The sequence below is a fragment of the Leuciscus leuciscus genome (assembly GCF_965113295.1).
Source record: "Leuciscus leuciscus genome assembly, chromosome: 19".
NCBI lineage: Eukaryota > Metazoa > Chordata > Actinopteri > Cypriniformes > Leuciscidae > Leuciscus > Leuciscus leuciscus.
The window spans coordinates 32,780,368-32,807,521 of NC_138743.1; the positions used below are offsets into that span (position 1 = coordinate 32,780,368).

Below are 27,154 nucleotides of genomic sequence, written 5' to 3' on the forward strand. Positions count from 1 at the left end.
GATTATTATGCTTGTTTGTGCGTCTGCTTTTATATAACATTACTCAATTCCTATTTTTGCGATTATGAACCCCAAAGACTGTGAAGCAATTTTTTTGTGTGCCTGAGATTAATTTGTCAGCGCATGTGTAATTGTTCCAGGGTGACTGTCATATGCATCTGGCAAAACTCAAATGTGCTGCTCCTATAGCTTTGTGCCATTAGTCTTTTTTTCCTTGAAATGGTCCAGTAAATGGGTCAAGGCATGCTCTTGTACACACTGCTCATACACTCATGCTCAAACATCACACAGTAGCCCTGCTTTAAGAAATACAGGCTGATAACAGCGGAAACAGTCGAAAACAGAGACATTCAACGGAATAAGAGTGTAAGAAAGGTGGAGGGATAGACCCAAACTCAAGGTCAACTTGTGTCAACATGAAAATGGCCCTATTTACTTTAAGAGGACCTACTGTGCTTTTTTATATTTTCATCTTTCTTTAGTGCGTGATGTTGCAGTCTGAGCACAAAAAAAGTCTGCAAAGCACAATGTCCACTCCAAAGCTATTCTCTATATCAGTGGTCCTCAACCAGGAGGCCGGGGCCTACTAGGGGGCCTCAACAAACTTCCAGGGGGGCCTCAAGATGACTTATAAGACAAAACAAGCATTAAACTTAGCTAAAATAACTTTTGAGTCATGCCAAGCTCTAAAATATTTATTGAAATTCAGAAGGGGGGGAGGGGGGACTCCATGAAACACCTATTTTCTTCCAGGAAAGTACACTTCACAACATTCACACAAAAAAATGTATAAAAATAAATCATTAATAGCGTGTTTAAACTCACAGTTATGGTTAGGGATGCACCGATTGACCTGCAATTGTCTTTTTGTATTTTTACAGCCGATTTGTCCGGAAGTGAGCCCGCGTGCACAGACTACATTGGATTAATTCGCAAAAATGTCATTTGTGCGGAAGCATTGTCCTGGAAATGCAGAGGTTTTGCCAGTCTGAGGCACAGATACCAAGAAGCGAACAGCTGTTAGTGTAGTGCGCACTAATAAGAGCCGTCGCGTGAGAGTACCTGTCCGCGCCCTGCACAAGCGTATACAGTGAACGTTTGTTCAGCTCATAATACTTTTATTTAGTATTACTGGTAAAGACCTTTTTTCTTTACATCGAATTTAAAAACAAAAACAAATGCTGATTAAATAGCCAATCATCTTTGTTTGGATTGTTGAATGTGTGTTGATTGTGTTCATTAAAAAAAAGAAATCGGTATCGGAATTGGCCAGTTTGCTTGTAAAAAAATGATATCGGAATCGGCCATGATAAATCATGATCGGTGCATCACTAGTTATGGTAAGAGGTGTGACATTTTGAAATAGTTGACCAATCAGAGCACATTGTGTTTTTCAGAAGGAGGGGCTTCACAGAGACGGGAACTAAACAGAGCGTTACAGACAGACTTGGAAGAGAGGTACTACAACAATGTAAATTATGTGAAAAATAATACGTTTTTTGAACATTTAAGCATGAAAAGTGAAACCTATTCTAGTAGACCCCAAAAACGACAAAGACTTAGGGCATCATATGGCCTCTTTAGTGCACATTATTCCAAAGGTAAAGTTTTTTGACTTAATAATTTTTAAGAAAAACAAAACAAACAAAAAAACACCAAAGCTCCTTCCATTTTCCACTGATGTTACTTTGGCCATGTATGATATTAGATGTTTGTAGCCAAATATCTTAGCAAACGCGCACTCAATCTGGCTTCAGTATTTATGGCCGCACATTTTTGCTTGTTGAATATGTTTCAGTATTTTTCATTTTTAGTATGGTTTTTATTTTTTTATGATTTCATTCATTATTAGCTTTTAATAAACTCATTCTTGAACCCCAGGGGGTTAGCACACCTAAGTTGAGATAAACAGACAGCACAGAGGAAATGGGAAATTGTTGAGGCGAGAGAAGGGGAATCGATCCTGCGAGCCATTTCCTAACAATCAGCTCACGTTAACATAGGTGATGTGAACATAGGTGATGTGAACATAGGTGATGTGAACATAGGTGATGTGAACATAGGTGATGTGAACATAGGTGATGTGAACATAGGTGATGTGAACATAGGTGATGTGAACATAGGTGATGTGAACATAGGTGATGTGAACATAGGTGATGTGAACATAGGTGATGTGAACATGTGAGCTGATTGTTAGGAAATGGCTTGGACAGACAGAAGCACTTTGATGAATCGAGATATTTTGAGTTTCTCCTACATTTCTCTTCAAACCTTAGAGGTCATATCAGTGCAAAGAGTTCATACTGTTCATGAGCGGAGATCTTTACAAGCAGGATGGATAAAGAACCTACAATAAATCACAAACTTAAGATCAAGATCATCTCTTAAAGAGTGTTAATGTGCGTGTCTGCGGTGGCCTTCCAACATTCCACTCTAATTCATATTGAGCCAGAGATCCTTCTGTAAGTTGGCTGGTTTGTTCAATCATAAAAAGCTCTCAGCAGCAGCAGTTATTTCTGTGTGTATGTGTGTGATATTATAGTCTAGGAGGCAGCATAAATCACGATTAATGGCACAAACACACCCAGTGTTTCTATGAGCCGCTATTAGTCACACAGAACTGCCATAAACTCCTCAGACAGCAACACAAACACGTGCCGCTCACATCCGCTGTTAACGGGCATCACAGCAAAGCTCCTCCCGCTTTCAGTTTGACAAGACATTCCTATTCTATTCAATATACCTTCAAAAGTTAGTGCGGGTAACATTTAACAGTGTTAATTGTGATTTTAACAGTAACATTGTGAAATATTATTACAATGTAAACTGCTTTTTTATATATTTTAAAATGTAATTTTATTACGGTTTTCACATGATCCTTCAGAAATCATTCTAATGTGCTGATTTGAAGCTCAAGAAACATTTCTTCTTATCAACGTTAAACACAGTTGTGCCGCTTCATTGTTTTGTTGATCAATTGAATGCATTCTTGCTGAATAAAAGTGTCAATTTCCTTCAAAAGTTTTTTTGAACAGTAGCGTATAAACACATGTACAAACACTACACTTTAAACTTTGCAGCACAGATCTGAAAACCACATATCATCGTCAAAAACGAAGTGAAAGGCGCTGGAGAGGAGAGACTGATTACCATTCTGAACTTCCTCACGCTAGCTGAGATACAAAACAACGTTGCACTTGAGCACCGTCCAAGATGGTGACTTAACACACAAGTGTTCGCTTAGTGTACACACACCGAATCAGCCCAGTCAAAAGTAACACCTGCTCTTAAAGTAAATAGGACAGATGCTCATCCTCCTGCTTAAAAAACTAGAGAGAGAGAGAGAGAGAGAGAGAGAAAGAGAGAGAGAGACACACTCAGTGACCCCCACTCATACCCTGCAAACCTCTCTCTCTCTCTCTGATCTGAAGCTTCAGCCTTGATATTTCACTGACTCCTATCACTGACACTCCGGGCCAGAACAATGCTGTCAAACTAATTATAAATCACAACAAAAACAAAACAATTACACTACTTACTATCCAACGGTTTGGGGTCAGTCATTTTTTCTTTGAAAGAACTGAAGATATTTTTACTCAGCAAGGATGCACAAAAAAAGTGACAGTAATAATGTTACTAAAGATTTCTATTTCATATCAATTCTGTTCTTTTTAACTTTTCATTCATCAAAGAATCCTGAAAAAAATAAATTCTCACGGTTTCCACAAAAATATTAAGCAGCAACTGTTTTCAACATTAATAATAATAATAAGAAATGTTTCTTCAGCAGCAAATCAGCATATCAGATTGATTTCTGAAGGCTCATGTGAAACTGAAGACAAGAGTAATGATGCTGAAAATTCAGTTTTCCATCACAGGAATAAATTAGATTCTAATTTTTTTTTTTTAAATAGAAAACAGTTCTTTTAAATTGTAATAATATTTCACAATAATATTACAATTTTTACTGTTTTTTTTTATTTGTATCAAATATATGCAGCCTTGGTGGTGAGAAAAAGAGGCAAGAAGAACATTAATAACGGTAGTGTATCAAAAGTAAAATGCAATACTCTCTTGCCCAAAAAGACATGGCACCTAAAAAATACACCATGCAAATACTGAGATTCATCCTTACAGACTGAGAAGACCATGTCCATCAAAGCCATACAGAGTCGCACAGACATCCAGGAGAGGTTTGATCACAAAATTAGGTAACTCTTTATTTTGATGGTCCACTTTTAGACATTCTACTATAACTATAAGTAACTTTGCAACTACATGTCAACTAGCAGTCATTAGAGAATTAGTAGACTGTCTGCTTAAAATCTGCTAATGCTTTATTTTAATGCTCCCAACACACATTCTATAGACTATACAGCAAGTAACTTAGTTTTCAACTACATGTAAACTTATTCCACTAACCCGAACCCTAACCTAGTCTGTTAACAGTCGACTAATACTCTAATGAAAGTTGGTTGACTTGTATTTGTAAAGTTACAGTAGGATGTCTAAAGTGGACCATCAAAATAAAGTGTAACCCAAAATGATATACATCAATGCACCGAACATTTAATAATGTATGAAACAATGAAACTGTGTCTTATGAGGGGAACACTAATAAGGACTGTGACAGCATGAGTCTGTCACCACAGTATGAGGGTCAGTGAGTGATCTGACTGGAGTCTGTGTCTCCGTCACTAAACACAAGCTCATTATCAATGTTTTTGGCACAGTTAGTCTTATTCTCCATTCTTTCTTAATGACTGGCTCAAGAAATATTCATTCTTAAATTTTTTCTACTTTGTTTAATTTCGGTTTTCTTAGTTCACATTATTTTATTAACTATATTTTACTTTTATTTTTGTTACTATTACTTGATCATTTGTACTGTTTTTTTGTTTTGTTTTTATTTTTGTTTACAATTTCTCGTTTTATGGAGCTGCAAATGCTCTGGCAATACCAATGTAAAGAGCATTTCATTCTAACAAAGCACACTGAATTTGAAAATTGAAAAAGAGTGCTTTTCTGTGGGCAAATTTAACAAATGTGACCCTATGTGTCTTCCTGCAGAGAATGACAGCTTTCCTTTGCCTGGGTTTCTGAGTGCTGCACATCCCTGGCTGTCCACAGCTCATTTGTTCATTCATTTCCTACAGCCAGAATACGCTACATCTACTCTGCAACAGGTTTGCCATGTATATACACACAAAGCCAAAGACATGTCAACAGTTATGTTCTGCACTGGCGGTGAGGAAGACAGCTGTTGTCCACCATTTAAAGGCAGGGAAGCTGATTTGTTTCAGAAACATTTTTTGTTATGCTGGTTGAAAGTCTCTTCACATCCTGATAGCAATCACTAAGTTAAGTCGAAATGTATTTATTTGTAGGGTGCAACATGGCATACCTTAAGAAAAATGTTCCTTTTCACTATTCCCATAGTGTATGATTGCAGAAAAATTGTTTGTATTGAACATTGATAGAAAAAATATAAAAGTGGTTTACTTTGTTTAAAAATCGTATAAATGTATGAGGTGGCAAGGTGGGGTAAAATGCTCATCATTTAACAAATACTTTAGGTAAAATAATATGTTTTAAATAATGTCTAAGTTAATACTTGCTCAAAACAACCACTTCAGCAAAGTTTGTACTATGTTATATTTATTTTCATAAATAAAAGAATTCATTGTTGTTCAATAAATATAATTGTTAAATATAATAAATCATTATTACGAATTATGAAAATCATTAACAAGACCTTTGTCTCAAAATATATTCAATAATTTTAGCGATTCTCATTTGCTACTTAAATATACAAAAAACATCAAATATTAGATCAAATTAGCACAGAATCAACTTTGCGCTGCCGCCCGTGATCGCGTCGAGGATCAGCCAGATTTCCACGTGCATCTTGAAAAGCTGGTGTTTTTGAAAGTGCTGTGGCAAGTTTGTGCCATCTAGTGGTTAAGAGGGAAATAAGATAAAATAAAAGGGCGCTTTTTACCCCGGTGAACCTTTAGCCCCACTGTCTCCTATATACCATCTGTGGAAGGTGTAGGACCATAAAATGTTCGGTCCGAATGTAATGGTACGATGTCCTAGCTGTCTGTCAACATATTTATCGTACAGTATTTCCATACCTCCGTGCGCCCTGCTCGTGCTGACATTACACGTTATCAGCGCGTTTCATGCTATGCAGAGTTAGACAGACGTCAGTCACAGAGCACCGCAACCGAAACATCAGCCACCTTTTACAGTTCCTCCTGAACCAAAACATGAGCTTATGCTGCGTTCATGTCAAGTCAAGTCATCTTCTTTTATATAGCGCTTTTAACAATGTAGATTGTTCCAAAGCAGCTTTACAGTGATAATAGGAAATTAAAGTAACTTTAGGCTTTACAGCAGCTCTAGAATAAAGTTATTGTCCAGCTAAAGTTAGTTTTGATTGATTCACTTCCGTCACAACGATCATTAGTTATCAACTTAGGGGCCGATAACACGACACCGTTTTAACAGAAAACTCGTAAGTTGTCTCTGCGCAAACTTTAAAAACGCAAACGCTGATGGTGTGCACATGCGTATTACGAGTTCAGTCTACAGGTATGCACATATCAGAGGTGTAGTGGCACATATCAGAGGTGTACGTTGATTTCCTGTTGCGGCTGCGATTAAGTTTCATTCTCGCGCAGCTTGTTTAGTAACTTCACGAGCGTGCTTTCTGCTCCGTGTGTGCGCCGTTCTCTTTGTTCCGTGTGTGTGTGTGTGTGTCGGCGCGCTGCGCTCTCTGCTCAATGTTCTGCTCCGTGTTTGCGCTGCGCGTTCTGCTCTGTCGATAACGGCCCAAATGCTCGAATCATGTACCGACCGGCAATCACAATAACGTGAAATTTAGAGGTGGATAAACGCAATTTAGAGGTGGATAAACGCTATATCCGAATTTTGGGAGGTGCGTAAACGGCGTTTACGTGCGTTTAGCCTCCACTACATCCCTGGCGCATATGCCATAACTACTGTAATTTGGAAGAGATGGAAACCTGTGATGTTATACTCAGTGGTTCGTGACTCACATTTATGCATTTCAATGGCAAAACTATCAACGCCGAAATGAATATGCAGCAGTCAGGTGGTACAGTCAGTGCTCTTTAAGCGGTTTATGTTCATTATTGTCTTTCATCTCCTGGCGCTTTATAAACTCTGCTTTGTGCATTCATGCATTTTGGAGATTCTCTGAAGAGAGAGGGGGGGTCATGCTTTAAAAAAGCTAGCTTGCTATTGCCAGCTGCTCCAGAAATTGCATACTCTACCTTTAATTTGATTGAGGATGGTTGATGTTTTATGAATTGAGTTTAAAGTTTAAAATATGCGGAAATAAAGAATTGTGATCTCTCCACATGCACATGTGGCTGTGACATTACAAAGCTTCTGCACCTCCCTGTAGCAGTGTACAAGGCTGGCTCTGTGTAGTGTGTTTGGGGGAGTTTAGGAGCTGACTGGCAACCGTGGGCGCTCCTGGTGAAGGTGTTGATGGAAAAGGGTGAGGCTTGAGCAGATCATAGTGGATGAGAAACCACTTAGCAGGCACTTGGAAAAAGCTCTAGTATACCTTGAGAATGCATCACTGACTTTGCTTAAAGGAATAGTTCACCAATAAAAATGAAAGTTCATGCATAATTTATTCACCCTCTTGTTGTTACTCTGAATAGTTTTTTTTTCTATCCATGGAATACAAAAGGAGATGTTAGGCAGCCAGGAATAGTAAATGATGGTGGAGTAAATGACAATCAAGTAAACTTAAGTTGCATCAGTCCAGTAAATGTTCGTCTTGAGGCTGGACAACATTTTTAGAAGTATACTAGGACTTTTATTTACTTAAAAAGTATATGGACTATCTAACAGATGGTAGAAGTCACGAAGGCAAGATTGTGTACAACAGGTTTTTCAGCAAAGTTTTGATCATGTTGATAAAATGGTCTTAGAAATGCATGCATCAAATATGAAACAGCCTTTATAGGGTTAGATGACCTGACAGATTATAGATCAACATAATCTGTCAGGTCATCTAAGTAATTAGTAATCTAAGTAAGTAATCTAACACTGACCCCTCTCACAAACACTAGCAGAACGAAAGCAAGCATGCACTGCTCATTCTAATGTTATTCTCAATTTCATACCAACACAATGACACAGACTACTCTTTATAACTACACTTGATGACCCATGTGTTATGCGTCGCTCTCACTCTAATAGACCTCATGCACTGAACAGCTGAACATACCTAAATTCAAGTGCAGAAATAGGCAAGACTGTAACTAGTCATTTGTTTCTTTTGTCCCAATGGAACATACAGCAAAAATTAAACAATAAAAAATGGAATTATAAAAAGTCTCTTTATTGCCCATGTGAGACAACTAGACCTGATCTTGTCTATATATGGACTACAAATAGGCTATATTGCCAAAACCCAAATCAAAGGTTAAAGCTTATCAAAACGTGTTCTTGCCTTACCAAGGCAGACAACGACTTCACTAACCTCTGAATAGCCTTTAGCAAACTATAGTGCAAGTGTTAAACACATACAGATCATACATAAAAGATAGAAATAACACACAAAAGTTGATGCCTGTTGAATTAAAGATGCAGCATGAAATATGGGTTGGACTGCTTTGACAGAGTGAACATGATTAGTACTTTATATCAGATGGCATATTCTATAGTGCTTGTGAATAGACAAAACTGCATAAAGACTGAATATGGAAAACAAACCAGTTCTTCTATCTAATTTATTAGAAGTTAAATGGATAGTTCACCCCCCAAAAAAGTTTGCCATCATTTACTTACCCTCATGTTATTCTAAATGTGTATGACTTTCTTCAAGTGACAAGTTTCCCAGTGCCCATTATCTTTCATTTGTTGGGAAAAAAAAGATGCCAAGTTAATGGTGACTGAGTCTGTGATTCTGAATAACATCGTGTTCCAAAGAAAGAAAGAAAAATCATACAGGGTTGGAACACCATGTGGGTGAGTTTTTAAAAAAAAAAATTTATCAACCACCTCTTTAAAATGTATTTTACATATGTAAATACCCCCCAAAACAGATTTGACTCCACACACGTTTTCCTTTGAGTCGCCGAAAAGTGAAGACGCGGAAAAGCAAACCTGTCCGAACACGTCTAATCAAGAAAACGCGCAGAAACCCGTGGGAATCCAACATCTGCCTCGGCGACACACTGAGGAAATGCTGGATACTTTAATGCCGTTACGAGACAGCAGTCGATACAAGTATCCAAACACGGGGGAAAGCGAGAGGAAGAGCGCGAATCTTACCGAGATACTGCCTGATCTCCAGCAGAACTTTAGGGGGTCCTCCGTTCAGCTGGTAAAACAGTGAGCCGAGACAGAAGAGCAGCAGTGTGGCCATGCAGAAAGCATAATCGCGCAGGGAGAAGCGAAGCCTGAGAGCCGATAACCAGAATCCCTTTCTGCTGTTGCGATCTGTGCTGTGACTCGCGCTGTGATTGTTTAGACGGGGACTGCTGCTGTAATTCTTCATCGTCTCCTCACATGGAAGCGCCGAGAATGGTCGTCACCCATCCGCCTCTTTAGATAAAAACTTTTCAGCCAACATTTAAACAAAAACTGAAGCCGCTTCACAGATTAAATGCGCGCGAACGGGGGCGTTCAGATGTTCGTCCCCTGCTCGGCCGTGTTTTCTCGTCTGCTCTTGCTGAGCTATTTTTGCGAATGAAGTTGGGAATCCATCCTCTGCTTTTTGGGGTTAGTGTCGGTGTCAGATTACCGAATGTGGAGGAAAAAGTTCAACCGAATTCCCGCTCGCGCGCTGCCGTGTGCAGCTCAGCACCACCCGGCGGAAGACGCGTGAAGCGCTCGACATCATCATGCATCAGCATCAAATCCACTAATTATTCGATCAATTACAAATATTTTAATGCAAAATGCATCTTTCGTTTACAAAAAAGACTAACAAATAATATTGCAAACAACATATCTATCTATCTATCTATAGTAGTCAACATTTGAAGTGGATCAAAAAAGTTCAAGTAGGCTAGTTCTCCTAAGACAAGAACGGGTATATTTCAAAATTCATGTATAACTTTGATGAAAGGTTTTGATCCACTTAAAATGTTGATCTATCTATCTATCTATCTATCTATCTATCTATCTATCTATCTATCTATCTATCTATCTATCTATCTATCTATCTATCTATCTATCTATCTATCTATCTATCTATCTATCTATCTATCTATCTATCTATCATGAAAGAGTGGCATTTGTCAGAGTGGCAGAAGGCTTCAGTGTAAAAACAAGCTGCTTTTGGAGGCACATTTCCAGGTCATTATTGTTAAGGCACAAAGATAGAAACCATTTTAATTAAATATTCAGCCAAGAGTAAGGTTTATGAGTGAGCAGCTTTTGACCATTTGAACGAAAAAAAACTAAATTTGACTCTTTCAGGCATGTAAGTAAGTGTTAGAAGAATGATAAAAAGTCTGTCTCACAATGGTTTTATTTATAGTGCAACACTATATCTTTTATTTCACTGAAGCATTGTAAATCAAATGAAATAATGTCTTTATTTAACACACCCGGCATATTATCATGTCTGGTGATTGCCAAATCAAAGGGTGGACAATGGTAAAATTGCAAAGTCTTAAGCAGCGTTTGCTTTTAACTATTGTATCAAAAGAAAGCACAATTATAAAATAAAGATTAGTTTACATGTTCTCAAATTACGATGTTTATTTGTAGCCTACTGTTGAAACTAGTTATTTATACTTCGAAAATAAATGATATTGGGTCACTTTGCAGTAAAGTGTACACACATGGGTATATAATTGTAAATGTTGAAAGCATGAAGACTTTGATAAAGCATGAAGCTTTAAAATGAGAGAAATAGGGTTGTCTCACTGACCTTTTGTAACAGACCTGTGTCAGACAGGCTGAGAAATAATATACACTATATACTGTTCAAAAGTTTGTGGTCAATATAATATTTCAACAAGGGTGTATTCAATTGATCAAAAGTGCCAGTAAGACTTTTTAATAGATAGTAAATCATGTTTTTTATAGATTTCTATTTCAGATACATGCTGTTCTTTTAAACTTCCTATTTTTCAAAGAATCTTTTAAAAACAACGTATCATGATTTCTATTAAAACACTCATTCTTATAAGGAATGTTTCTTGAACAGCAAATCATCATATTAGAATGATTTCTGAAGGATCATGTGACACTGAAGACTGGAGTAATGATGCTGAAAACACACACAGACATACAGTAAGGAAGAGCAGTCAGTGCGTATGATATTCTTTTTTTATTACACCTCAAAGGGACAAATATTTTAAGACATTTTTGTTTGTAAATACACAAGCAAAAACTTTATGGACAATCATTAGCGAACTGAAACCAGATAAAATCATTTTTATACATGTATTTTACAATGGTCACTGAAGCATGTCACTTGCTAACTATAGGTGAAAGAGTATTGCTCTATGATGTATAATACAGCTAATAATTACATTTGATGTAAAAGCAAAAATAAGTTATTTAAATATCAATTACATATACAGAATGTGCAACCACAGTTAATCATTTCATATATGTAATTAAGACCCAGTTTTATATCATTTACGTTGAAATAATTAATTGGTCATGGTTAGTTCTGTAATTAATTAACAAGTGATTATATTTTTGAACAGATTTGATATTTAAACAGCTCAACTCAACCATCAACATTTGACCTGAAAACAAACATGTTAAAAAAAAAAATTTAAAAAGAGAGAAAAACTGTAAATGTGTTGATTCGTAATCTCATTTTCTCCACAATGGAATTTAAAAAAAATTATTCTTTAATAAAGTGCTTTTTTTTTTTTTTTTACAGTAACATTTCATGAAATATATTTTCGATTTTAAATACATAAAAAGCCTCATTGTTATCAAATCACTCATCTGATAGCAATCCGAAGGCAACCATTCTGATATAAAGGAATCTAACCATTCTCTACGGCAATTTAAAATGTTCATTAAATTCTTGAGCGTTAATGGTCTATAAATTGTGCTGCATTACACATACAAGAGAAAATGACAAATACAATTCTAAAAGACACCATCTCATAAAACTGCAAGGCCTTGGGGGAAGCATGACTGGTGTCTTTCCGTAACCGGAAAACCAAAAGATCTTTAGAAGCATCTGCATGTACTGAAACAAGGTGAATTCTCAATCAAAAACCACCTGAGAGTGATTGTACGAGAAACTCTCTTCATTGTGCTTAATTTGGAGCGATGTAATGCTTTAAATCTGTCAGCTGTGATGATGTCATACTAATGCCTAAATGACGTCACGCACGTCTGTCGGCTAACCTTGTACTTCATGCTCAGTTTTCATTTAGGAGCGAGTCTGCCAGATGCAGTCTGTCCTTTTTGTGTAAGTAAAGTTATGTCCATCCCCAGTTACCTCATAACACCTTATTCTCCCTGAAAAACACACACACACACACGACATTTGCAATGTGTTCTGAATGGCAAACAAAATAATCAAAAATAATTGTAAATCAGACCATTAATCATCCTTTTTTTCCTCACAAACAAAAACAACACAATGATGTGGTTAAGTGACTGACTTTCACTTGAAAAATCAAAACATAAATAACGCTTCATGGATCTTTCTTCCTAATTTTTAAATCATGGCTGAAGCCCCAGTTTGTGAAGGTCACACACACTCCTCCAAGCTATTCATTATCCGTTTTGATTTGATGGACTTATTTTAAGGCTAAGACTGTGTGCTTTCAAGAGCTTGAGGCTTTTTCTAAGATTCAGAATGTCTTCAACACCCCAGAGTCAAAGTGCAAGGCAATCTGGGGCGCAAGAAAAAGAAGATAACACAAAAATAAACACCTGTACACATTTCACTCCAGCAAGAAAATTACAGCTGTGTGATGCATCAGTCGCATCAGAGATGAGTATGATGAGAGGTCAACAATATGCACGAGTATAATTTTCAAGATAACGGGCAACATAAATTGATACAGTAATAAACTTTGATATGCCGAAAACAGCCGAGTAAGTGATGCATATTGTGTGAATATTGAGTGTTTAGAAGACTGGGAAGATTAAATGTGCTGTAAATATAAAGTATTATATTAAGCGTAATACAAGGAGGGATGCTAAAATGTAACCATGAAGAAAGGAACAAATGCAACGGTTTGTACAACATAGTACATACTTGACCAACTATTGGCCTGAAATCAAAATGTGCATTGCTCTGAATATCCCCATATGGCAACTTCATGCTTTTGGGAATTTTAGAAACACCCTTTACTTGACTCACCCATCTTTCCATATACTGTATGCTTTGAGAGATAAAGTAATATTCTATGAACAAAACCTGCATGAAATGACATTGCTTTGGCCAGGTGACATACTCTTGATATTCACGTGCTTCAATAAGCACAAAACCTTTTTTCCTTTACAGTTGTTTTTTTATTTTTTTCTAAATAAATCTCACGCTTCCCGAAAAAGCGAGAAAGGGTTTCAAAACAGTCATAAAATTCATACAAAAGCATACATTTTCAGAAAAAAAGTGTGCTTTCTTTCGACAGGCGGTCCTTTCAGGCCCAAACTAGGTGTTTCTATGGAAACATCTGTTGACAGGCCCACAATAACAGTCCTTGGAAGGCAGATCAGCCATTTCTGTTTCTGTAAATGCCAAAAGGCTTGAGATTATAAGACGAAAAAATCGGCAGCTGTTGTCCAGGTCTGTCCCTTCAACCTGGCAGAAGAGTTTGATCCATTTATTCTAGTTCATAATAGCTCATTTTAGTATTATGACTGCCCTGAGCTGCTGGCTGTGACTAGTCGGGCTTCACTGAGAAGAATACGTATGTGATGGTCCTCCTTCAAGCCAGCTTCCCTCGCTCTTGTCTCGTTTAAGGATGACACACGACCCAGCGTGTCAAAGCCTGCGGCCAATAGAGGGGCAGAATACATGGGCATTCCGATCGACACGAGCCAATCAGACACAGAGCTCAAATGAACAGGAGACGCTGGCTTCCGACACATGTCAGTCAAACCTCCCGAGGGAATCTGCAGAGATAAAGAAAACACAAAGACCAAATGTCAGTGCTAATGCAGTCAAGTAAATAAGAGTATCATGATCTAATTTGACTCACATGAATGTGCTAAATAATTCTGCGAAAGTAACTCACAGCCATGCGGTGCTCCTTACGGAGTTGTTTAACTCTGATCTGATCCAGACTGGACGCCACGTCCTTCACTGGTTGCTGGAAGTCCTCCGAGTACCTTTGTACTAAGAGCTGAGGAATACCACAACGGCCATGCTAAGAAACAGAGAGAAAGGGAAAGATTAGCCAGGATAACAAGATCTAGCAGAGTTCGTCACCTCGGTTGAACGACTGGAAATCACCTCTAGAAACTTTACAACCCCTGAGAGACACACAAGTCCGGTCTTCAAAATATAAAAACTATGAGGAGAATTTCTTTGCTAACACTGCATTGAGTCAAGCTAAGCTGTGATTAGCGCTCAGCTAATGTGAGTGGAGCAACGTTCGACTCAATAACAACAGAAATTATCAGATCATAAACTTCACTTCATGTGGCTTTTTAATTGATTTTACGGGTGGTAGAGACCGAGCATACTTGGAAATGGAGGTTGACTCACAAACAAGCAAACTTTATGTGGCAATTATAGCATTACAAGGAGAGCGAGACTAAATTGTTTGTTTAATGTGAGATTCAGAGCTTTAAAGCTAACATCAACCCTGTGTGGCGTAACAGATCCAGTTTAATCCTTTTCTGGACGTCTTTGTTAGAACGCCAAATTACCATCTTGGTTCTCTAAAATAAACAGTGTGGCTTTATAATATTGCAAACCAATCAGCTTTTTAATTGTAGTAAATCTCAACAATGGAAATACTCGGCCATTCACTTTGTGAACTAATCAAACAATCCAATAGCACATGAGAGCCACAGTGTTAACGCTCCTCGGGGAAATCAAACAATGAACAGCAAACAAGCTGCGAGAGGAGACTGTATTTACTTTATATTACACACTTCAGCTTTAACTTATAAGCATCTTGTTAACTGATGGATTAATTCAAAATCTACTCAAAGAGATTCAGAAATTTCTTGTGCCCAATATGGAATACATCTGATAGGCTGTGGGTCCAGGCATAATTGGATTGGCTGCCAATAAAAAGCACTAAAACTCCAGGCAGTCTGTGCGGTCTGAAACCTCAAGCCGCTCCAGTGTTTTTATTTTAGAAAGGGGACATTTTTCACCTCTTGTTCACCTTTTTGTTTGTGATAACCTCAAAGAAGTGATGTGGAATCAGGTTTGTTGATGGACGTCCAGTGAACTCAAAAATATGTACCTGATTTGAGATGTTTTATGAATACTAAACTCCCTGCTTATAAATTACACAAAAAGCTAGTCTTCCAATCCTTCCACTTTTCCACTGCTATTGCTGGCATGACTGAAAGGACTTTTTTGGGGATACAGGATATGTGATAGTTATGTCTGTCCTAAGTCATGCATTTTTAGCAATTAAAAATAGCTAAAGAAAAGGAGGACAATTAATTGTACAGAGACCTATAGGTATGTACGGATGTCTTGTATGAAAGTTAATGAGTGGAAATTAGTGTTTGGATGAGCACTGATTAAAATGTATACTTCTTTCCATTTCTCTTGACACTTGCAAAAGAACTTCCAGCAGTAAATGGAAGGAAAAAAGAAACCGGCCATGACTTTCCAGGGACAGTGGCATGGTTGAGTCAAGCCTCCAACTGGTAATCATTGTGCTTCTGTTTAGACTGCTAAACTGCTATAGTGCCACCATTTCCCACACCATTTTCTCCATATGACGCATTTTATAAAAAAATTGCGGTCACTTGAACAATGAAGTCCATAAGCTGGGTTCCTCAAATCCCTAAAGAGTTCTTCACGGTCCTGAAGAGTTTAGCTCCAAGCACAATCAAAGACATCTGAGCAAGCCAATCAAGGTCTTCAGAGTTACTAGAAAATAACAGGTATTCTTTGAGCTAAATTAGAGCTATTCTTCTTAGCCTTCCAGGAAAGGATTTGAGGAACCCTGTCATACGGTGTCCCATTTGGCATTTTAAGATTTCGAAAAGTGAACACAGCATTACTTACTTTATCGGAGTATGGCTCTTCAGTGAGGTCAATCCCTTCCGAGCGCATCCTGTCCTCCAGCAGAGTCTCGAGGTCAACCATTTTGGCGTGGGAGATCTTCCTGCTAAGGGCGACTTTAGCACCGTGGATCTGACGACATGCTGATTCAGGCAGGTCAGACAGCCAGGGTGGACTCAGAGCAGCGGGAGATTCACCTGGTGATACTGGAGAACTCTCGGAGGGAGTAGTTGGGGTGTATAGGGGTTTTGGGGGTAGGGTTGGGGTATTTGGCACCGAACCAGAAAGCACCAGTGGAGGGTGGCGCAGACCATTTGGCAGATGTTCTTTGGACTTTTTAGCAGGCACAGGAGGTGGGACAGGTGGCTTTTTAGGGTGAGTCCGTGGAGCCGGGCTAGTCGGGGCAGAGACAGGTTGGCGGTTTGAAATCTGAGCAGCAGGAAATTGACTGACCAGGCTGAGAGGAAGCTGTGTGGGAACCATAGGTCTCTGCAGCGAGCCTGTCTCTCTTCCAACACAACTCTGGTCCTGTTTTGATTCTACAGGATCTGTATATTTTTTTCTCTCTGGTCTGCCTCTATCCTCACTGCCACGCTGGTCCTTCCTCTGATCGAAGGCCTGCTCCCAGTGTATATCCCCCAGAGAATGAGAGCGCTTCCAAGACTCGGGGGTCTCCTGGGAGCCGTCCAACTCCTCACAGCTTCGGCTGACCAGTATGCGGGAGGTTTGTACTGCTTTGGAGCCCTTCTTGAGGCCGAGGCTTCGCAGGTTGAAGCTCTTTATGGGCCGGGGCAGAAAGGTCTTCGGGAACTTGCGTTCCTTCTTGGCCTGCTGCTGAAGAGCTTCGGTGGAGTGAGTCATGGGAAGAGTGGGATAGTCTGTAGATTTTACACCCCCACAATCAAATCCAGATGAACCACGGCTGTGGTGCGACGACTTGCGGCTCTTACCTGAAACAGAGATTTGTGCTTTCACATAAATTAATTAAATCACATACAATTCCTCAAAGGCTTCAGAAGGTACCTCAAGGTTGTTTTTTTTGTTTTGTTTTTTTGGGAGGGGGTGGGGTCTAAGTATAACCCTGATGTCATAAAAATGATGAAAAGGAAGAGATAGTATTGTAGCAATTTGTTTTCACACATGAGTACAGCTCTTCCACTTTCTCATTGATGCATTAGCCAAACCAATAATGCACACTATTATTGGTTTGGTTCATGCATTAATGAGTATTATCATAATTAAAACCAAATTACTACAATCTGAAATGTATGCTGTCAGAAAATAAAATGCAAAAAATTGCACCTTTAGGTAGTATCTTACAAGGTATCTTATCTACCCCCCAAACGGATGGCTATTATTACCTTAAGGGTACATATCAGCAAATTGTGGTACTAAAATGCACACTTTAGGAGTACATACATAAAAGTCACTTGAATTTAAAAACAGTATATCTTATGTGAAACATTAAATAAAATATATATTTTTTAAATGTCTCAATGTTTTAGTCTGCAGAAAAAAGTATGTCATAAAGGTTTAGAGCAACATGAGGGTGAGTAAATTATGACATTTTCATTATTTGGTGAACTACCCTTTTAACAAGCAAGAAGAACAGAACAGGTATCTATAAAGGAAGTAAAGGTATGAGAAAATACACATTTTTACTAAACAGGTTAGTGGTAACATTGTTTAGCAGGTACCCAGAGGCATAATTCAATTCACAGTTCAACGTTTAGTGATTATGTAAGGGTTAGTTTCAAGTTAAAGATTAGGGGAGTGTTAAATGTGAGTGTTAAGGCATTAAGTGATAAAAATCACAAATTCAGATCATATTTATTTTGAAAGTGGCATCTTTTCTGTCAATTTTCCACATCAAGTATACTTAATATGCTGAGTATAGAGTTAGTGACAGTCAAGCTATTTAAGATTCCCAGAGGCACAACATTTTGTATATTAAAATAATAATATATAATAAATAAAATGATAAATGAGCATTTATATCCAGGAACCTTAAAGATAAATGTAAATAACAAACAAACAAATGATTATGCCATGGTTGAGAAATGATACAAAGAATCTGGAAATGAGAGAAAGGAGCCTTCAAGGCTGCATTTAAAGCATTTTTTTCCCTGGGCCATTAGTCATACTTTAACAGAACCAATGACTCAAAAAAATGATGGTGACAAAGCAGCACATGCTCCAATAGTGAATATAATAAGCTCTGTACTGCTGCTCTTAAAAGAAATAAATGGAAAAGTAATCAGCACAGAAAAAATTATGTCAGGAGGTGAAAAGAGATGAAAAAAGCAAGCTGACCAGAATGCTAGAGATCAAAGAATGGATTTATTTTCCACATTGGCAAATTGCACATATTTTCTGATCCGTTCTAAACACTCAAGACTTGGCTCCACACACACACATACATACATACGCAGACTCATACTCTTGACATACATAACAGGAGGAGGGATCAGCCAGTGTTTTAAGATGCCAGTATAAGGTTAAAAAGGCATCAGAAGAGCGAAACCCTTAAACACTGAATTCCTTTGGAAATACAGAATGAGATACGATCCTCTCACTTACATAAAATCCTCTAAAAATAGACTTATAAGGTTAGCTCCTACTTGTACACAATCTACATAAAATATCAGATTCCAACTGTATGTAGCTTCTATGCAGCCACAATATTGTGCATTTATAAAGTCTATTCTTTTTTAGGCACATAAGAACTTGTGCAATATGACCACACCAAACACCACACACAAATATGGAGTGATATTTCTTGAAATGGCAAAGGGAGGGAGAAAGAGATGTTTAATAGAGTTTGAAATGAGTCTGAGGTGGTCCTGCCATGGAGAACATTCTCAAAATCGTCCTGTGTGTAAGTCCTGCTGTGAGTTTCTGTCGGTCTCTCTTTAGATTTCTCTGAAGCAGCGGATGTATTTTGATTAGTTAGCGATGGCAAGAGTGGTTGCTGCTTTTGGAAATGTTGATTTCTAACAGAATGGAAGCAAGCAATAGCATAGTCTGTGTAGGCTGGATAAGAGAGTTAAAAGAAAGGGATGATGATAGAGCGCCTCTGGAAAAGAGCAGCAGAAAGAGAACAGGGCACAGCAGATGTGACAGACAGACAGGCTTGGGTTAAATCCAGATGTGATGACAGGTTCTCATTGGCTGTTAGGACACTGAGTCATGGCAGAGGCCCAGAGGTGAGAGGATGATGTCATGGCGTTGCTACACTAGGCTGGACATGGTGATGCGGTTGGTATGGAGATGCTAGACAAGCGCCTGGTTACCATTCTCTAGGTTTTCGTTGCTTTCGTAGCAGCCAGAGTCCCGTGGGGAGTCAGCCATGAGGCCACGCCCCTCACAGAGGAGTTTCTCCTGAGAGCCAGAGAGGGCGCTGCGCTCCGGATCACTGCTACCTAGAACACAGACACACAAAGTTATGAAATACATACACTTACACATTTTTTTAATAAACAAGTGAAAAAGTGGATGGTCCTGTCATCTGATTAACTGTCATAGCTAATGGATGCTAATGCTAACATATGGCTATGTTCATGAATTATAGACATTTGTTGTTTGGATAAACATTTAATATAGAGTGCAATTAGTAAATCCATGTGTCCGCTACTTTTCAAAAACTAGCGGTTATTACGATTTTTTTTTAAAGAAATTAATACTTAATCTTAAAAAAAAAAAAAAAAGTACGGTGTATTCAAAAATATTAAGCAGCACAACTGTTTTTAACATGGAAAATAAATGTTTCTTGAGCAGAAAATTGGCATATTACAATGATTTCTGAAAATTCAGCTTTACCATTACAGGAATAAATTACATTTTAAAGCACATTAAAAACAGTGAACGGTTATTTTAAATTGTAATAATGTTTCACAATATTACTGTTTTTACAGTATTTTTGATATGCAGCCTAATGAGCCCAACAGACCCTAAACTTTTGAACAGTGGTGTGATGGACAGTATCTCACAAAAGTGAGTACACTCCTCACATTTCAGCAAACATTTTAGTACATCTTCTAAAGGGACAATACTATAGAAATGAAACTTGGATATATTTTAGAGTAGTCAATGTGCTGCTTGAATAGCAGTATATATTTACTGTCCTCTGAAAATAACTCAACATACAGCCATTATTGTCAAAATAGCTGACAACAGAAGTGAGTACACCCTAAGTGAACATGTCAAAACTGTCCAAAGTGTCAATATTTTGTGAGCACCATTGTTATCTAGCACTGCCTTAATCCTCCTGGAATTCACCAGAGCTGCACAGGTTGTTGCTGGGATCCTCTTCTACTCCTCCATAATGACATAATGGAGCTGCTGGATGTTAGACACATGGCGCCTCTCCATCTTCCGCTTGAGGACGCCCCACAGGTGCTCAGTAGGGATCAGGTCTGGAGACATACTTGGCCACTCCATCACCTTCACCTTCAGCTTCCTCAGCAAGGCAGTTTCTGAAGCGAGGGCATCATGTCCTGCTTCTGGAATCCATGTTTTCCTAAATGAAGCTCAGCTTCCCAGTACCAGCAGCACTCATGCAGCCCCAGACCGTGATGCTCTCACCACCATGCTCGACTGTAGGCAAGACACAGTTTTCTTGGTACTCCTTACCAGGGCGTCGCCACACATGCTGGACACCATCTGAGCCAAACAAGTTCATCTTAGTCTCATCAGGCCACGGTTCCAGTAATTCATGCTCTTGGACAGGCTGCTTTCAGCAAACTGTTTGCGGGGTGTTTTCTTGTGAGCCAGCTTCAGAAGAGTGTGCGGTGTATGGTCTGAGCACTGACAAGCTGACCTTCCGCTTCTGCAACCTCTAAAGCAATGCTGACAGCACTCACGCGTCTGTCAGTTGAAACCAGCTTCTGCACCTGACGCACATCACAAGGACTCAACTTCTTTGATTGACCCTTGCGAGGCCTGTTCCAAGTGGAACCCGGAAAATGTGAGGGTTGTACTCACTTTCGTGAGATACTGTATATGTGTGTGATGTATATGTGTGTGTGCGTACTCACTGTCATAATCCTGCAGTAGCTCTACAGCAGTCATCAGTACGGCGCGATGTTGGGGGTCTTTGATGTTGAGCTCATCTAGATCTTCTTCCTCCAGTAACTTAAACGTGTCCAGGTCTTCATAGCCATTAAATAGGAACGTTGGCATGTGCTCCTAAAATATACACACACACACAGATTAAACACCCTGTAGAGAAGTAGCACTATGTAGGACCCCTACAGCTAAAAATACCCTACTCCACCCTAGTGGTTCAACTATTTATGTGTGGGAATGTTTCCAGACTTCAAACTCTATTGTGACAGCCAACTATCATTATAGTCCATTAACACACTAAGAAACAACACGATGAGGCTTTAAATGTGTCCTGGTGTCTATTGTGTGTAGCCGTAAGGTCTGTAATATGATGTTATTTAGAGATGTAATAATCCAGGAGCTTGTGGGAGGTCTGAAGGGTGTGTATGTCTCTGTGTTTAAATAAAAAATTTAAATGGCATAGGGAAATGACCTCATCCCACATTCTCATAGTCACACCAACATCATCCACTTTTTTATTTTCACATCTCTCCCCACCCCACTCTTACATTCTGTCAGTAAAGATTAAAGATGAGCCGCACACTCAGATTTATGTTAGATGATTACAGATATGCCAGTCAAAATTTAAACATATATATAATTCATAATTCAATAAAAACGGTTGTGCGTGGTCTTTTTCTCACCTTCATGTTGATTCTCTCCAGTAGCTCCTCAACAGAGCTGGGTTTGGGCGGCCTGCCCTTCCTCCTCCGAACCGCTCGTTTGGGCTTCTCCACTTCTTCAGCCAGCACATCCACATATATGAACTTAAACGTGCCCACCTTGTTATTGAGCAGACCCATCCAGGTGCCCATGGGTGGCTTACTGATGATATCTATCACATCTCCTCTCTTAACAGAAAAGCAGAGAAATTGAGTGAGTTACATTCAATTAAAGTTCTTATTCAATAAAATGGAAGAAGAATTTTTTTTTTTTATATAATTAAGCCTGAAACTAAAAACACCCTAAAAACACTCTCGAATCACCCTAAAGCATCTTCCTTCTCATATAATTTTAATTATTTAAACTCATATCAATATTTATTTATTTATTTACTAAGTAGCTATGTAATAAGGTCTAAAGGTCTAATTTAAAAATAATGAGTATTAAACACAAATAAATTTGAAATGAATCTCCTGTGTGTTTTCAGTACCTTGAGCTTGAGTGAGTCTGTATCATATGGACTCGGTGTGAAGTCAGTGTGAACTCTTGCTCTGCCGCAGAATGGGCCTCTGTACGGAGGCTCTTCATCATCACCATCCTCACTCCTCACACTCTCTCTGTTGCTGGCTGATGAGTCTGTGGTGCTCACAGTCTGTCCACCTGTGAGAGGACCAATGCAATCATCAGTCAAGACCGCTCAGAAAAACATCTGCTTGATTTGAGGCATCATTCATGTCCGTAGAACAAATATTAAAAGTTGCGATGAAATGGTAGACGGATTATCGAAAAAGGAAAAATGTAGGCAGGGACTTGGTTCTATCCATCAGTTGTTAATTGGACAGAGGTAGATCAGAATGCAAGCTTGCAGTCGATTGGCGGACTAAATGATTGGAGAAATCCGGCATGAGTCACCAGAGAGAAGTCTATAGTTATCACCAGAACATTGAGAACATTGAACATTACGACGTCAAATTATAATTATAAATTAGGGTAAAATAAAGAATGAGCAATAGTGATGCTTGCCTTAGCAAAGAACAAAAAACACACTTACTCATGGAGCTCTGTCCACTGAGGGAGCTGCGGAGACTCTCTACAGACCCTCCTGCCTTGAGTTTGGGCTTCTCTAGAGAGTCTGTGTCTGGCTGAGGAGACTGAGGACAACTGGGTGTCCCATCTGTACTGGACTATACAAAGAAAGAACGAGAGAAATTAAAGTGTATCATTATTTATAAACAAATCAAGAAAGATAGACAGCAGATGATGGACATAATATTAAGCTCACAAAATGGACATTTGCTGCACTGCTGTAAGATCATTCTTTAGTGTGACAGTAATTCCTCTACGTCACCACTAGGTGGGACTACAACATAACATATGATTAGAGGGAGCAAAATATGAAGAACAAATGTGCTGTGTTGACACATGAAATTCTCTCATGAAATGAGCTCAACAATGACTAACACACACAGATCTACATTAAACATGCTAAAAGAGATCATATTAATGTGAACGCTTTGCCTAATGGGCTTGTGCATGTGAAAACAGGCAGTGAGTGTGTATTCAACACCGCCCGGGAGTTAGGGTGTATTAAATTGGATGAGCTTGTATCAGGCTCCAGGCTACATAAAGTGATGTTTGACCCTAGTTTGAAACAGAAAGTGGGGCACACATGTGCTACTTTCCCCTGGAGTAAAGACAGGGTCTCACCTCTGAACAAGCCTGCTCTACAGCACATAACTCAGCACGGTCAAAGCAAGCGCACGAGCATCTGTGTGTGTACCTGTTCAGAGAGAGACCCTGTGTATTTCTTGGACATGCGTTTCCTCATAGTCTCTTTGACAGACTTGACTTTCTTCCCTAGGGAGATGCGGGATGTGGTGGGAGATTTCACAGCATCCCTGTATAAAGCCTCCTGCTCCTTATGCCAGAGAGAGAGAGAGACAGAAAGAGAGCGATTAAGCACACTGAAAGCCAGCTGAACAACACAACTGAAATCACAAACAAGAGCTGAGACCATGAAGAAGCGAAAGAGAGAGAGTATGTGTACTCACGCTGGGCTCGGTCGTGTTGACCACATGGAGAGAACGATTAGACAGGTCAAATCCTCCAAAGCTACACGTTCTCTGCAGAAAAATGAAATATCAAATGAATACATTTAGAGAGAGTCATTTAAAACGATTCACAAAGTCTCAATGATTCATGCTACTCTTTACAATGGAAACCACACATATTCAAATGATGAACTGCTGAAAGAAATAATTCATGGTATTACCTGATTTCCTATTTAACTCTGAATAAAATCTTTCAGCAGTTGTTTAACATTATGTAAATAAACCGGTGCTTTCTTGTAAAACCTTGAATGAACTGAAAATTTAAGAAGAAATAAAGCACAAATGTCAACTGAATTTACAGCAACATCGTACACTGCTTAAACTCAAGCGATGCATTACATTTAAATGAACTGGCTTTTTAAATTTCATTACATTTTGTTGAAATGTTCTACAAAAGCAGCAGAGATCAGAAATAACCTGTTCAAAATGAATAGATAAAGATCAAAAGGTATAGTTATGAGAAGCTGTTTCATGTTCCATGGAATACCATCATGCACTTGCAAAAGAATAGCACATAAAAAAATTAAAATCCATCAAATTTAGCATTCATGCCCAGGCTGAGAGAGGCATTTCCAACCCAAAATGGATGAAAAAGTTCACTGATGAAGATCACGGTCATGTTCACATTCACTATGAATGACGGCGAGGATCCACAGATGGCAGACTCTACAAAGCTGCAGAAGGAATTCTATATTATTTCTTTTTCTAGCACTCTCCACTATCTCACAAGGACTGTGAGTTTCAATTATGATCTGATACACATGACTGACTACAAGAGAAATGAAAGGAGAGAAGCTCATGATGAGGAAAGATAAAACTTTCAGTATTATCACATACTGTTTCTCTTCTATACATTTCTCAGATTATGAAGTTTTGACTCAATACTACAGTAATCTGAGTCTACGGTAATGAAAAGAGCTGAGGTCTTACTGACAGTCTAGGGATCTCTAACTTCTAACTAATAATCGACACAGACACGGGTGAATAATTTTTTTTTTTTCATCACAGTCTGTATTTCAGTATCAGTCTCTGTCTTGAAATATAGCTCAAGTTCGTCTAAATTGTGCCCTACAGAAATTCTCTTTAGCAGCTTTGTAGCAGCCTGTTCCTCCAGTGCAGCAGGGGGCACTGTAGATCTGCTCTTCTGGCACACTCACAGACTTCTGCTGAATGCGTAAGAGTACACGCTTGGTGCAACGATCCATGCTGGACGCCCACTTCCTGTTTGCGTCTCTTTCGTCCTCCAGGAGCCAACGCCTATCTGCTTTACTCAGCGTGACGGGCCTAACCAGCCCGGTCCAGTTCAAGTGGCCATACAGGCTGCGTTCCACCACGTACGTGATGTTCAGCTCGCTAACTGCAGTCCTTCCCTTCAGACGCCTTGGTGGAAACAGCCAGCTGCCCACTACTCCGCTCCCACAGCTCTTCCCCTTCTCCCTGGCCAATGGAAGCTCACGAGTGGGAGGGGAGGCAGGCAAGGTGGAGGATGGTGTGATGGTTTTCTGAGCGTTGCAGGAACGTTGGTAAAGCAGGTGCTTGGTGGAATACGCATAATTTGGGTCTGGCTTATTGCGTTGCCACATGGAGACGGGCGGCCGCTTGGTGCTGTTAATGTCATCTAAAGACACCAAAAGGGGGTGTGGCTTTGGGCGGGGCCTAGTGAGGCCGTAAAAAGCGTAGACGCTGTCAGTACTTACCCCGTGAGATAGAGATAAGGCCTTCCGCATCTCTCCGTCTGTAGCCGAGCGGGAGACTTTAGCATTGTCGTCTCCCAAACCCTCCAATTCAGAGAAAGAGGAGCCACTACCCCCCACAACACCCAGTCCGGATCCGGCGCTACTCTTCCGTGGAGGGCGGATCAGGCCGTGAGGATGTGCGCCGGGGGTCTTCACTAACTTGTGTGCAGGTTTCCAGGCATCAAGGCTGCTGGTGGAGGGTGAAGTGTTTAAGCTATCTGTGTCCTCATCCAGAGAGAGCTGCTCTTGGGCAAGAGAGGACAAAGAGGAGTCTGTGCACTGGGCCGGCTTCTTGTGGATTTCTGCATAAAGTGCGTTTATGTCATCACATAAAGGAGCTGCATCTAGACTGAGCGAATCTGCAAGACAAGGAAGATCAAACTAAAACTTCTATAAACTGAAATATAATGACTTTGAAAACACTGAATGATCTCTATCCTACAGCAGATATTAAAATTCTACACTATTTTGTCTAAATACCGTTTGAGTTCTAGCTAAAAGTTTGAGGTTGGTAATGTTTTTGAAAGTCTTTCATTTACATATTTCTTTCAGGATTTTGATGAATAGAAAGTTCAAATGAACAGCATTTATTTGAAATAAAACATCTTTTATTACATTAAATGTCTTTACTCTCCTTTTTCGATCAATTTAATGTATCCTACCAGAATAAAAAATAAAAAAATCTTAAAATGTTAGTGTAAATTAAATATAAACAACTAAAAGCTAACATCAAATGTTTTAAATGCTACCACTGAATTTTAGGGGTCACAACAGTGTAATGTACACCATGAAAAACGGATGTACATTGAGACTTGCTAAAAAATAACATTGAACAGTATCATTAAATTAAAACATTTCAGTTAAGAATATTCTCATAATAAACAATAACCCAGATACACAATATTCTCTTCCAGCTACCTTGTGAGCCATGTCTTTTGCTGTCATCCACTTTGATGAGTTTCTTACGAACACGTCGAGTCGAGTTGACCAGCTTGTGAAGCCTCTTGAATCTTGAGTCTTCCTGCTCATCATCTGACTGCTCCACAGACTAGAAAGGGAAAAGTCAGCTTCAATATTAAATCACCCCCTAGAAACATGCATACACACAACATCTCTTCAATATAGACATACACACAAAAAAAAGAAAATGATGGTTTCAATTGGTATGAACAGATGATGACAAGTTTAGGATGGGCTCTTGCTATTAAGGACTTATGAAAACAATGCAGTATGGAGTTACGTGTTAAGAAGTTGTGAGTCCAAGAAACACACACAAGTCCTGTTTTTGGACATAACAGATGAGTATGAGAGAGCATTTGTGGTGGAATAAATAAATTTGATCTGAAATGAATATT

The 27,154-nt window shown here is 39.0% G+C and overlaps 2 protein-coding genes across 10 annotated transcripts in view; both read right to left on the reverse strand.

Moving 5' to 3' along the window:
* The window catches only part of usta (uronyl 2-sulfotransferase a), a 77,154-nt gene extending 67,138 nt beyond the window's left edge, over positions 1 to 10,016 (reverse strand). Inside the window, exon 1 of one of the 2 annotated variants that reach the window (XM_082147983.1) lies at positions 9,322 to 10,016. In XM_082147983.1, the coding sequence (XP_082004109.1) occupies positions 9,322 to 9,547 (226 nt within the window). In that variant the 5' untranslated portion in view covers positions 9,548 to 10,016. The remainder of the gene's footprint in view (positions 1 to 9,321) is intronic. The other variant, XM_082147984.1, reaches the window with a different exon arrangement.
* A 1,301-nt stretch (positions 10,017 to 11,317) lies between these two features.
* sash1a (SAM and SH3 domain containing 1a) overlaps positions 11,318 to 27,154 on the reverse strand; it is a 266,297-nt gene continuing 250,460 nt past the window's right edge. For 7 of the 8 annotated variants that reach the window (XM_082147833.1, XM_082147832.1, XM_082147834.1 and 4 more), the window contains 12 exons: positions 26,718 to 26,847; positions 25,761 to 26,158; positions 24,004 to 24,075; positions 23,733 to 23,870; positions 23,004 to 23,136; positions 22,443 to 22,612; positions 21,934 to 22,140; positions 21,220 to 21,370; positions 19,477 to 19,605; positions 16,187 to 17,133; positions 14,223 to 14,354; positions 11,318 to 14,100 (listed from right to left, as the gene is read on the reverse strand). In XM_082147833.1, the coding sequence (XP_082003959.1) occupies positions 13,840 to 14,100; positions 14,223 to 14,354; positions 16,187 to 17,133; positions 19,477 to 19,605; positions 21,220 to 21,370; positions 21,934 to 22,140; positions 22,443 to 22,612; positions 23,004 to 23,136; positions 23,733 to 23,870; positions 24,004 to 24,075; positions 25,761 to 26,158; positions 26,718 to 26,847 (2,868 nt within the window). In that variant the 3' untranslated portion in view covers positions 11,318 to 13,839. The remainder of the gene's footprint in view (positions 14,101 to 14,222; positions 14,355 to 16,186; positions 17,134 to 19,476; positions 19,606 to 21,219; positions 21,371 to 21,933; positions 22,141 to 22,442; positions 22,613 to 23,003; positions 23,137 to 23,732; positions 23,871 to 24,003; positions 24,076 to 25,760; positions 26,159 to 26,717; positions 26,848 to 27,154) is intronic. The other variant, XM_082147839.1, reaches the window with a different exon arrangement.